General features: G+C 43.6%; 1 protein-coding gene across 3 annotated transcripts in view; it reads right to left on the reverse strand.

Moving 5' to 3' along the window:
• The window catches only part of tle2a (TLE family member 2, transcriptional corepressor a), a 42,575-nt gene that overhangs the window by 11,067 nt on the left and 19,149 nt on the right, over window positions 1-12,359 (reverse strand). The window contains exons 3-6 of one of the 3 annotated variants that reach the window (XM_035175924.2): window positions 6,749-6,812; window positions 3,144-3,188; window positions 822-884; window positions 364-468 (exon numbers count right to left, since the gene is read on the reverse strand). In XM_035175924.2, coding sequence (XP_035031815.1) covers window positions 364-468; window positions 822-884; window positions 3,144-3,188; window positions 6,749-6,812 — 277 coding nt within the window. The remainder of the gene's footprint in view (window positions 1-363; window positions 469-821; window positions 885-3,143; window positions 3,189-6,748; window positions 6,813-12,359) is intronic. The other 2 variants (XM_035175926.2, XM_035175925.2) reach the window with 2 other exon arrangements.

Raw genomic sequence — 12,359 nt, forward strand, 5'->3', positions numbered from 1 at the left:
ATTGCTGCGATGTGCACGAGACGAGAGACGCTGAGGTCAGGGCAGTGGCTCTGCAGCCGGATCAACCTGATGGGAACTAAACTAACAAATAATTAAAACTAATTTTGTTTCAATTCCATTAAATCTGCTTGGAAAATTATATCGGCCCAGTCTTTAAATCTGATCATTTGGGGGGCGGAAAAGAAAAGAACACAAATAAAACAAAAAAATATTTATATATTTTAGAATCTCAAAGAAATCTTAATCCATTGTTTTGAAATATCAGCCAATAAATGGATTCATTTTAGTGTGGGCCAAAGGATAATTGCCTCAATAAAAAGGTAAAGGAGGAAAAATAAATAAACGGGAGTGTAAGTTACACACGCTATGAGGCAGAGGGGGGAGCCCACGTACCCCTATCGAAGCATTTAGCTCCCCCATGGTCACCTGTTTGGCGCGTTCCATGGCCTGGACCACCTGTTGTTGGTGCTGTGGAACAAACCAAAAGGTCAATGGAGGCAGTTGGATTCAGAAAGAAATATTAGGACTGGATACTAACAATATCACATTTCTTAATTAGAAAGAAAAATACTCTCGAACAGTATCTATGAAATAATGATATTTTTCACATAGGAATCTGAAGCCATTTGGCGATCGAGGAAAATTAATGTGCTTTGAAGTTCTGTCCATCTGTGTGTATGTGTGTGTGAATGTGAGTTATTGATAAATGTGTAGTGTGCATGTGCATGCCTTCTGTGTGGGCTGCTGTCAGACACTGCAGAATGCTGTGTGTGTGTGTGTGTGTGTGTGTGTGTGTGTGTGTGTGTGTGTGCGTCCCACACCTCCTGTGACAGAAATGGGATGAGCTGAGCACAGATCACATTCAACCGCTTGGCAATCTCCGTCTGAAAGAAAAAAAAAGATATTGTCACTTTGATGAATAAACACACACACAGCCCAGATTGAGGATGAACAAACAAAAAGACGCACACACTCATAAAAGGTTGCACACACACACACACCGCACACACACACACACACACACACACACACACACACACACACACACACACACACACACACACACACACGGCTGTGGCCCGTTTCTCCCAGGGCCAGTGTGGTAAATATTTCAGCTGCTTACATCTGGTCCATGCAAATGGAAACTCTGCCAGGGAGTTTGGCTAAAATATTCATGGACAGCATCTGCTGTGGCCACAGCCAGCCCACACACTGTGTGTGTGTGTGTGTGTGTGTGTGTGTGTGTGTGTGTGTGTGTGTGTGTGTGTGTGGTGTGTGTGTGTGTGTGTGTGTGTGTGTGTGTGTGTGTGTGTGTGTGTGTGTGTGTGTGTAAGCATTTGTTTCTGATGTGTCCTTGCATGTCTGTTTGTGTGTGCTCTTGCACTTGCTTTTGTGTGTGTACGTGCGAGTGTGTTTCCTACTGGGGGTCAGTGATTCTTGCTGTGGGTGTGTGTCTGTCTCGATCTGCTCTACTACACAGCCAACAGACAACTCTTCCTCCCTCCATCCTCATCATCTCCCTTTCCATCTCACTCCATTTATCGCTCTTTCCATCCAATCCCTCGTTCCATTTCTCCCTTCCCAGTATTAGCGCCGTAATCAGTGTAACAAATGCTGCCATGTGATGTTTAACAGACACACACACAAACACGTTTAGCGGCAGGCCCAACAAGGCCGTTAGAGCCAGTAATGATATGCATGCAGAGATCATGACAACATCATTATGGCCACAGGCTGTTTATCTTCTTGACAGCTAGATTCTGCTCTGAGTGTGTGTGTGCTTGTGTGTGTACACGTATACATGCGCACTCCCCAACCCATTCTCTCTCTTAAGTGATTTATTGATGCCAGACTGAACTTCCGCCCCCTCCCTTTTTCTCTTCTTCCTCTCTCATCCTCCCTCTCTCTCTCATTTCTCTTGCTTGCCCACATCTCTCCCTCCCTCCACTCTCCATTTTTCAGCCAGACATGAGTGTGTTCCCCCCTCCCTCCTCTGAATCCATTGCCCCCCCACCCCAAGGGAGACACAATGATTTCTTGTTAGAGAACTCCAACTACTAAATGACATCTTCAGGAAAGAGGGAGAGAAAGAGAAGAGAGAACATGTGCAATCGAGAGGAGGATAAAGAGGGGAGGACAAAATGAGAGGGAAAGTGAAAAGAGGAGGTGGAGGGAGGAGAGGAGGAGGAAAAGGGCAGATTGGGCTGAGGAAATGACAGCCCGAAGGATGTGGGAGGGAGAGGAGAAATAGACAGAGAAAGAAAAAACAGAAGGAAGGCGGGGGAGGGAAAAATAAAAAAAATAAAAATGAGATTGGTGGGGTGGGGGCGGCGGAGTGGCGGCGGAGTGGCTGCGGCGGCGGCACGTCAAAAGTGAAACGATTGAGATGGTGAAATGAAATGAGCGAGGGAGAGGGAAAGAAAGAGTAGACAGCAGGAAGGCAGTGACCTGATTTAAAGTGAAATTCAGCATGGACTGTACTGTATGTCTGCGAGGAGGGAGGTGGAGGGAGGATGTACAAATAAAAAAAAAAAAAAGAGAGGGAGAAAGAGAAATCGGCGGAGAGGAGGGGAGACGGAGTCAGGGACGGTGAAGAAATGGAGATTAAGAGAGAGAAGCATTAAAAAAGACAAGCAATTGAAGGGAATGGAGAAAAAGAGGAATAAGGGACAGAGAATCAGGGCAGGAGTGGGAGGGATGGGTGGATGGAAGGAGGGAGGGAGGGAGCACAGGGGCAGTAACAGACAGGGATTTATGACGGACGGACGAGTGTGGGGGGCTGATCTTGAGGCTTGGGGAAGGAGTATTTTCATCTGTCTGTGGTGGAGAAATGAATTCTGTTTGTGGATCCTATTAAAGCCTCCACAGCATAACAGTGCTATATAGGAGTCCATCACAGAGGGGACAGAAGGACAGAAAGACAGAGAGACAGACTCTTCACTGAAAGATATTAGTTACATGGAGTCGAGCTGACAGGAGCAAAAAGAAAAGAGGCAGCGATAAAAATGCAAGAGAATAATTTAAAGCTTTAGGAGCATGAGGCAAGAGGGATGAGAGAGAGGGCGAGAGACCTTAGAGACATGGGGAGAGAGAGAGAGAGAGAGAGAGAGAGAGAGAGAGAGAAAGATGTGGAGTTCACTCACCTGTTTGTGCATTTCAATGTTAAGGCCATAGGACATCTCATAATACTGAAATACAGAGGAGAACATCAGTTAACACATATGAACATTGATGAACCAGAATGTTTGAGCGCTTTCATGTGTGGAGAAGATGAATCCGGAGGGTTTTTAAATAACTAGAATAGTTACACACAATAGGAATGCGGTTATCAACGGACATTTTAAAACAGTGAATAAGGAAAGGAAGGAGAAAAGAGCTGCATTTTCAATCTCAACCCAATATATACTGGGCGTAAATAAAAATGTGCCAACTGTCGCAAAGCAATGAAGCTTACATGGACACAATATGACCTAATTCAGAAAAATAATTATGATCATTATTTCGATTATGGTGTTTACATGCATTGGAAATAGAATATTCCATTCATATTCCTATTTACATGTGTATAAGATCATATCCTGATTATGACTCATGTGTGTCCACTACATTGTGCATCCAACTTTATTTTGTCAGTTTTAAAACCCCAACCTGAATAAGCTTAATGTTCAATGCTTCTGTTTACCATTTCGGGCGTTTTCATTCCAATTTAGCAAACGCTACAACTCTGCAAAATGGAAAAAGTGAAGTTTAGAGCTGAATCATTCGAGCTCATTAAAAAAAATGGGATGTTAAATTTAAGGCATATTATTTGTCATGTCCTATAAACATGATGAAGTTTGGCAATTTATTTTAATTTGTCTGTACAAAGATTAAATGCAGATGGGATAAAAATGATTTAACACAGAAAAGTTTAATGATGGTCCACATTTTTTTTTATTGTCAACAGATCTCAAGTGCTAAACATCACTTCACCATCAGTCCCATGTAATAACAATATTCACTAACACAGCATGTATGTATATGTATTAATCTGCAGCTAAAAGTAGTTCCTAAGAAATGCAATATTTACTCCTGCTTAATTAATACTTCCTGAAACCTACAGTACTGCAGCACCCTGCTGTTCTACGATATTGTTGCCTTTATTTGTTTGCTGTACATATTGTTGTTTTTGGTCTTTTCAATATTGCTAGCCTTACCCTGTAAAAAATAAAAAGGTGATTTTTCAAAAACAAAAAAATAATAATAAAGCATCTAATTTCTGCCACTGATGTTGGATTTACATAAAATGACATTTCCATCAGTTTTTTTACACAATTAGATTCAACAGTGTGAGCCCTGAGCCTCTCACAAAACCCATGCTCCCAGCTTCAGACAGTGCCAGGCTGAGCATGTGCACTCTGAAGTGCCCATATGTTCCTAAAAGCACATCACCACTAATTTCACCTCCACTCCGCTGAAAGTCAATGGCTCTAAAATGACCCCGAGGCACATTATGGAAGCCAGGAGTCCGCCTAAAGTGTCACCAGGCAGTGGAAGGCGACCGACTATTGTAATAATCATGTCTAATGAGAGCTTTTTGACTCGAGCCTTTATCCTAAAGTGCAAGGAGCTTGTGAAGAATGCGAGGAGGAGTTCCGTCTGTCTCTCTACCTTCAGGGATGGATGAAAAAAGGAGAGCATTTTAAAGTCAGATGCTTCGAAAAAGTGACAGGCTGACATTTGCTTTTCAGCGTGGCTGGCTGTGGAGAGATAAGATTGGCAGCTGGGCAGCCATAACAGCCTGGCAGGATGGGAGAGGAGATGGCAGGGGTCCTCTCTCTCCAGACATCTCTCCTGGCAGTTAGCATGCGTGTGTGTGTGTGTGTGTGTGTGTGTGTGTGTGTGTGTGTGTGTGTGTGTGTGTGTGTGTGTGTGTGTGTGTGTGTGTGTGTGTGTGCACGTTTGCGTGTAAGTGTGTGTGTTTGCAGCACAGGACTGCATCTGTGTAGGAGTGTGTGTCTATGTGCTTTGTGTGCATGTTTCCCTCCGAGTGTGTGTGTGTGTTTTCGGGTGGTGTGTGCATGCTCCTCTTTCTGTGTGTGTGTGTGTGTTTGTCAGTGTGCCTCCAGAGAAGACGCCTTTCCTGGCAGCTCTGCTTGGCAGTTGGTGTGCCAAGTTTTTGCCTGTTGCTTAGCAACATCCAAACTCCCCCAAATCATCAGCCAAGAGAAGGAGACCTGGCCTGTGCTTCATGCCAGCTACCCCCTCTCCCAATCACTAGAAACTTCAATCCCTGCACTGGCACCGTCTCTGTGCCAAGATTACCACATAGCTCCTATTTGGCCTGGTGGCTCCTGGGCACCCCGCACTCAGTCAGCTGTGGCTGTGTGAGACTCGGATCACAGGTAAATCAAGGCTGTGGGTTTGCAGACATGAAAAACAAAGAAGGACAAAGAGTGTTGGCCTTTCCTTTACCCTAAAAAAGATTTGCTGATAATGTTTCCTCTATAATCACACGGCCCCAAGCTTTCAGAGCCTCTGACTGCAGAGAACTCAGCTCTGAAACACATTAATGCTCCCGTGCTTTCTGTTGAGCAGAGAAACTGTGTAAGCTTCATCTAATAATTCCAGAAATCTCTGTCTGTGGCTCTCTATCTCGAGAACGGTTCATCTTATCGGCTTCACACATGACACGTGTATTATTAAGGTCAAAGGAAGTTTTGGATACAGGATACATTCAACATTAATGAAGTTTGAATAAACTGGTGACCAGCACTTTGTTCTAACAGCAGCTGGGATTCACCGATGTACGTGAATTGGCAATCAAGACAATGTGTTCACAACGATGGTCGAGATCACGACAACGACAACTGATTGTCCAGTTCAGGGTTCAGCGTAGTGAGTCGATCTTCACTGAACTTTGAATCAACAGGTGAACGGCTCTTTGTGGAGCAGCAGCTTCTTGGTTCTGTGGATTAAGTCCCACAGCAGGTCTTTACTTGCCACAGCTCAGTCACTGCAGGTCACATTTAAAGTTTCAGAGATCAAACTGCAATCAGTATAAGCACAGGCCAAGCAAACAGTCCATTCCTAACAAGCAGGTTTAGAACGAAATCTCATGGAGCATTCTGGGATACAAAGCATGCTAAAATGTTCTTCCTCTGCCCTCAGGGATCAGATTCAGAAACATCAGGCCTAAGGAAACTATCTGCAATGAGAGAACTGATCATGTGATCAGACAAACTCAGCAGAGTTGGAGGGGATGACTGAAAACCAGTGATACAGCAGTGACAGTTAGATTTAGTCAGTGGGCTGCAACTATGACGATATTTAGATTATTGTCATGTCACAATTTTAAATCGATAAAATATCATAAAACATCCAGATGTTGGAAGCCAGTTTTTAACGTTTCAAAGTTTGATAGACACATTTGAGTTAGAACCAGACAAGTAAGAGGTTCTGGGCACGGCTCTGAACAGATGGCCCAGGACTAAATATCTCAGACACAAGAAACACAAATGCAAGACTGCACACCCATGTAAGTGCTATTTATTCTGCATCTTATAATATGTGTGTGGTTGTGTGTGTGTGTGTGGTCTTGTGTGTGGGGTTTTTGGTGGGTGTTGTTTGGCAGCTGTTAGCAGATGAAAGGGATTCAGCGGGCTTGGCACTGCAATGGGTATGAGTGTATGTGAAGAGACATGGCCTCTCTGTGTGTGTGTGTGTGTGTGTGTGTGTGTGTGTGTGTGTGTGTGTGTGTGTGTCTCACCATAACATAGTGCCTCTGAATCTCAGTCTTCTCTGTAGCCAGTTTCTCACACTCCATTTTCAAACTGCAAGAGGGGGAGACGAGAGAAAAAATAAAATGGGTTAGTTTTGATTTGAATCATATTACAATAAAAATACACAATGCAATTAGCAAGATAACAACAAATTACTCTCTACACCTCCCTCCCTCCGTCTCTTTCCCTCTCACACTCAGTCAGGGAGGGGGAGCAGGGTGAGTGGGGGGCTGACAGCCCATTATCACCTCAGAGCAGAGCAGAAATAGACAAAGTCACGCTCGGAGCCTGAAATGCAGCCAAAAGTGCAGGCAGGCACATCCAAGGTGTCTCTCGCTCGCTCGGGGCAATTTTCAATCTATCCACGTGCGATCCACTCCTCCTCGTTTTGTTGCTTCCCCAATTACCGGGCGAGTCTATCTGTCTGCATGTCAGTCTGTCTGATCGTTCCCCTTTCTTTCTCCTTCGACTTTGCCAAGTTTCATTGAAGTCTGAGTTTGTGCTTTAAGTGGGATAAATGTGGCAATTCTGTCTTAACATACGTAAGAACTCTGCCTTTTTTCAACTTCAGTCCAGTCTCCCTTTTTATGTCAATGACATGAGTGTGGCTCAGTCTGTTGTCCCTGTACAGACCTGGTATTAACGTCTGTCTCAGGAGATCAGATCCCAAGTGGACAGCTCCGAGTACGTCAGTTCACACCTGGCATTAAAATGTGTCTCCTGTGACGACTTCAGAGTCCACTTCCCTGCTCTATATGTAAATTCACATGTAGATCATTTCTGTTTCAAAGAACCAACTTATTATGTTTTTAGCAACTCTGACTATACAGAGAAGATTTAGGATTTTACTCAGTTGAAAGAGTACAACAAATTTTAAATCTATATTTGTAGGTCTATGTTAATATTGTGATGGTGGCCACAAATTAATCAGTGTTCAAACAGTTCATTATCAATCAATCAAATTATATTTATATAGCACATATTCATACAATTCGACTCAGAGGGCTTAACAAGGTGCAACATCCTCTGTCCTTAACCTTCAACAAGAGTAAGGAAAAACTACCAAAAAAACCCTATTAACAGGGGGGGAAACTTAGAAGCCTCACAGAGAGCCACATGTGAGGCAATAGATGCTGTGTGTAACTGAGAACATCAACAAAATAACAATATTTAAGACATCATGTTTTCACACAATGGAAAGGTGTGTCGATGTTTTAAATAGTTATACATAAGAAAACGTCTGATACAGATGAAGGGAGCAGCAATTATAATTGAAATGGAGGAGTTATTGCCAGTAAGGGTAGAATATGTGAGTAGGCAAATTGTATATCAAGCAGTCTTGTCCATTCAGACCTGGTATTAACATCCATCCTCAGTGACAGATCACAGGTGGAGAGTTCATGTTTGAACAGATTGAGGATGTATTTGAGACCTCATCACCCAGACAACATACAGAGGTGGTCTGGGACGCATGTGGCCCCATTATTTCCACTGTGTGAACGCAAATGTGTGTTGGTCCCCATATGAAGCACTGCCTACTCACCTCTGACCTTCTACAGTTTAATGAGCGGAAAATAGTTTTGTTCTTCTCTATTCCTAGACATTGAAAAATGTGTGGCCACAACCACATGTTGACAACAAATCAGCCACACATTTTTTTCCAATTGCGTTAAATCTTGTAGAGCTGTGCACAGCGCATTGATTCACTTAGCCCCCTCACACACAGATAAACACTGAAAACAAACACATATGTAAACTCAGACTGGTTTAAACAATGTCATTTGGTATTTGCAAACAGAAACTAAGTACATGTTTGTTTGCATTGAGCAGGGAAGTGAGATCTGATCGCAAGAGGCTACAGGAGACTTGAGGAAACACATTCTAATGCCAAGCTGTCCACTCATGTGATCGGATCACCTGACATGGACGTTAAAACCAGAATAACCTGAATAATGCATATACAACTGGAGCAGCCCGAAGGAAGTCATTTGAGTTGAGAGTCACTCAATGTGAATCAGGAAACATTTGCGTTTATAATGCAACAAGAACATGGCCGCATGCATCCCAGACCAGCTGTGAGTGAAGTCGGATCGATCGAATCTCAAATGCGTCCTTAATGCTTCTTGGGTGCGTTCACAGCTGTATACTTGGAGCTGTCCACTTGTGATCCAATCACCCAAACAGGTTAATACCAGACCTGAACAGGGCCTGTGAGCAACAAAGTTCTATTACAACTACAGTGAGACCTGGTGTGAAAGCTTCTTGACACACACACACACACACACACACACACACACACACACACACACACACACACACACACACACACACACACACACACACACACACACACACACACACACACACACACACACACACACACACACACACACCTCTGAGGTGATAGCATCCAAACGTCTCCCTCGTGTACTATATATCTGTCTGTCCTCTGTGTCTGCTTGTCTCTCCTCACACTAAACAGTCCCTTGTGTCTTCTAAAACTAGATAATGCCAGTGGCTGAATTTTCAAACAAACACACACACACACACACACACACATACACACTCTCTTCCATTTCCAAATGTGTTAAGGTCAAGCATACAAACACCTCCCTTGTTACCTCTGCAACTCTCTCTCCACCTCTCTCACCCCATCTCCTCTCACTCTCTCACAAACACACTCAGAGGTGCACACTGTGCTCCACCTCCAACTCCCCAACCCCTCTCCAGAGAGGAAGGATATTTTGGGCCCTCGGCAGTTTACGCCGACTTGTTTGCGGGAGGCAGAGAGATTGATAGAGGGGGCTGTGGTGCGGCGTGGTAAGGTGGGACATTGGAGGTGGGTGAATGGAAGTGGTGGTGGTGGTGAGGGGTGGGGGTCGTTTGGCGGAGGAAAATTACAATATGATTAATACCGCAACATTACCCCCAGCCGCAACAGGTAATAACGTTCGCATCCGCTCCCCTTCTCCAGCGCTGCGTGCACACACACACATAATTGACTCATTTATCATTGCCAGCCAGTTGAGGAGAAGAGGGACGAGGGAGGAGAGGGAGAGAAGCAGGACGGAGAGTGGGAGAGGTAGGTGGTGGTGGAGAGAGGGAATGAGGATTAAACCCCCCTCCTTCCCCCACCCTATAGATTTTATTACTGTGGAATTGCCTCTCAGCAGAAGTCACTCACAGCTGGGCTGAGAACTAATGTGACTGTGTGTGTGTGTGTGGCCAGCATGTTCATCACGACATAGACTTGGGATGAGCTTGGAGAAGCAGAGCAATGACTAGACAAACACACACAAGTTTGTGCAGCTGTCCCTTTTAGGACTTTGCTTTGACTTCCATTCATTGTGGACAGTCAAACCAAAACTTTACCCCTTCACATTAACTATGACTAATTCATGCCTAACCCTGACCGAATCCAACCACAATTCACATTTTAGCCCGAGCCTTAACCAGGAACTCAGAAATTACATTTTGCCCCATTAGGACCAGGCTTTGGTCCCTATGAGGTACACTGGTCCTGACAAGGTCATTGTTTAATAAGGTCCTAAAGATGCACAAAAACATGTACACACACACACACACCCTGTAGAATTCCGGTGTTTTTAAATGTGTCAGATTAAAATTTTTAATTAGATTGTAATTTTAGTTGTCATTAAAATGTTATTCGTCAAATAAAATATACAATAGTGACAATGCCCATCAAAAATGTAGCTGCATCTGTTTAGCAGTCCAAAACATTGAGATTCAATTTAAAAAGTAGCCATTACTCACTAAAAGGCAGGAACCAGAACGTTTAACAATTCAATAAATCAACAATCGAAATTGTCTCCAGTCACTTGAGGGCAGCTGAGCACCTGAGTTGCAAGTCGTTCAGTTCTCTCTTCTCTGACCAATCTATGATATGGCCAAGACATGTTGTATATTAACACAATGTTCTAATAAAGAATGTACTAATATAATCAATTGATTCGCTGTCTAATTATTCCAGAGCTTTAAACATGATGTTGATGTCCACTGGTGGTTCATGAATCCATGCTTCCATATAGATATATTATATCACTGTTATAATTCACAACAGGTATATTTCTGTGGTGTATGGTGCTTGAAAATGATAATTCAGGGCAGAAAGTAGCAGCAGTCTGAGCCATGCTGTCTCTATACCCATAAAAAAAAAATCTGTCCTCTGTTTTTGGCATATGACTCCAGAAATTACACAAGGCTGTGTAGCAAATATACACACACACGGTTACTTCTTGTGCTTACAGGAAAGACCCCAGGGTCATTCTAAGAAAGCAATAACCATTCTTCAAGAAATGAAATCCAGTGTGTGTGTGTGTGTGTGTGTGTGTGTGTGTGTGTGTGTGTGTGTGTGTGTGTGTGTGTGTGTGTATATGGTCAAGTGGGGATATTGTTCAAAACCATTGTTGTGGGGACATTTTGATCCAAGAAACATCGAAGGGCTGTTTGAGGGTTAGGACTTTGATTAGAGTTGGGTTAGGTGTTAGGGTAAGGGTTGGGCATTTAGTTTTGATGGCTGATTTATGGGTAAGGGGCTAGGGTATGCAATATACAAGGGTCCTCACAAATGTAGAAAGACCAACATATGTGTGTGTGTATTTGTGTTGCCATTGTGCGAGTGTGGGAGCATAAAAGAGCTGGAGGGGGTGAAGAAAATGAGGGTGTGAGGGGAGGAGAGCGGTGTGCAGGAAGTGGGTATTTCATGTCGAAATGATTGCCTGTAATAATTAGTCTTTGGCTCAGCACCATTTACTGAGAGAGAGGGAGGGAAGGAGGGAGAGAGAGAACTACAGGGAGGAAACAAGATTGAGTGAGTGAGCAAGAGAGAGAGAGAGAGAGAGAGAACCAGCAAGAGGGAAAGGAGATGGAACTCTGTGTGTGTGTGTGTGTGTGTGTGTGTCTCCGTGGGCTCGGTTCCTCCAATCTTTCACTGGCGGTGACAGGAGATAAGATGATCAGCCGAATGCGCTACAAATCTGCAGCCTGCCAGCCTTTAGACAGCTCTGTCAGTGCAGCAATGCTACTGAACACACACACACAGTTAGCCGTCTATTTGTGTGCAGCACGTGTGTGTGTGCATGAGCACTAAAGCAACATTCACTTAATGCCTTAAACTTCATGTATGTAGACACACGAGAACACACACAAGCTCAGAGTATTTTCACCCACACGTACACACAAACCTGCTAAATAAACACAGCGCGGACACACACACGCACACACACACACACACACACACACACACACACACACGAGCCTACAGACAGCGAAGTGTCTAATTAAGACCCTGCACTTAGCAGAAAATGTGCAGACTGCCGTTTTACTCTCCGTGTTTGAAACAGGCTACTGGGTATTGTAAAAATGTCAACTCTTTCCACTGTTAGTTTTCTTCAATAGTTTTTCTTCCACCCATTCCCTCATTGATTATTTTGCAAAAATACATTTTTATATATTTTTTTCTATCAAACATTTGGCCGTTTGCTTTCGGTTGTTTGAGAATATTTTTGTCTGTGTTCACAGAGATAAATCTTTAAAGGAACATTAATTTTCTTTACACAAAAAGCAGCAGCGGGACAG

Source organism: Hippoglossus stenolepis, chromosome 14 (assembly GCF_022539355.2).
Source record: "Hippoglossus stenolepis isolate QCI-W04-F060 chromosome 14, HSTE1.2, whole genome shotgun sequence".
In the NCBI taxonomy this organism is placed as follows: Eukaryota; Metazoa; Chordata; class Actinopteri; order Pleuronectiformes; family Pleuronectidae; genus Hippoglossus; species Hippoglossus stenolepis.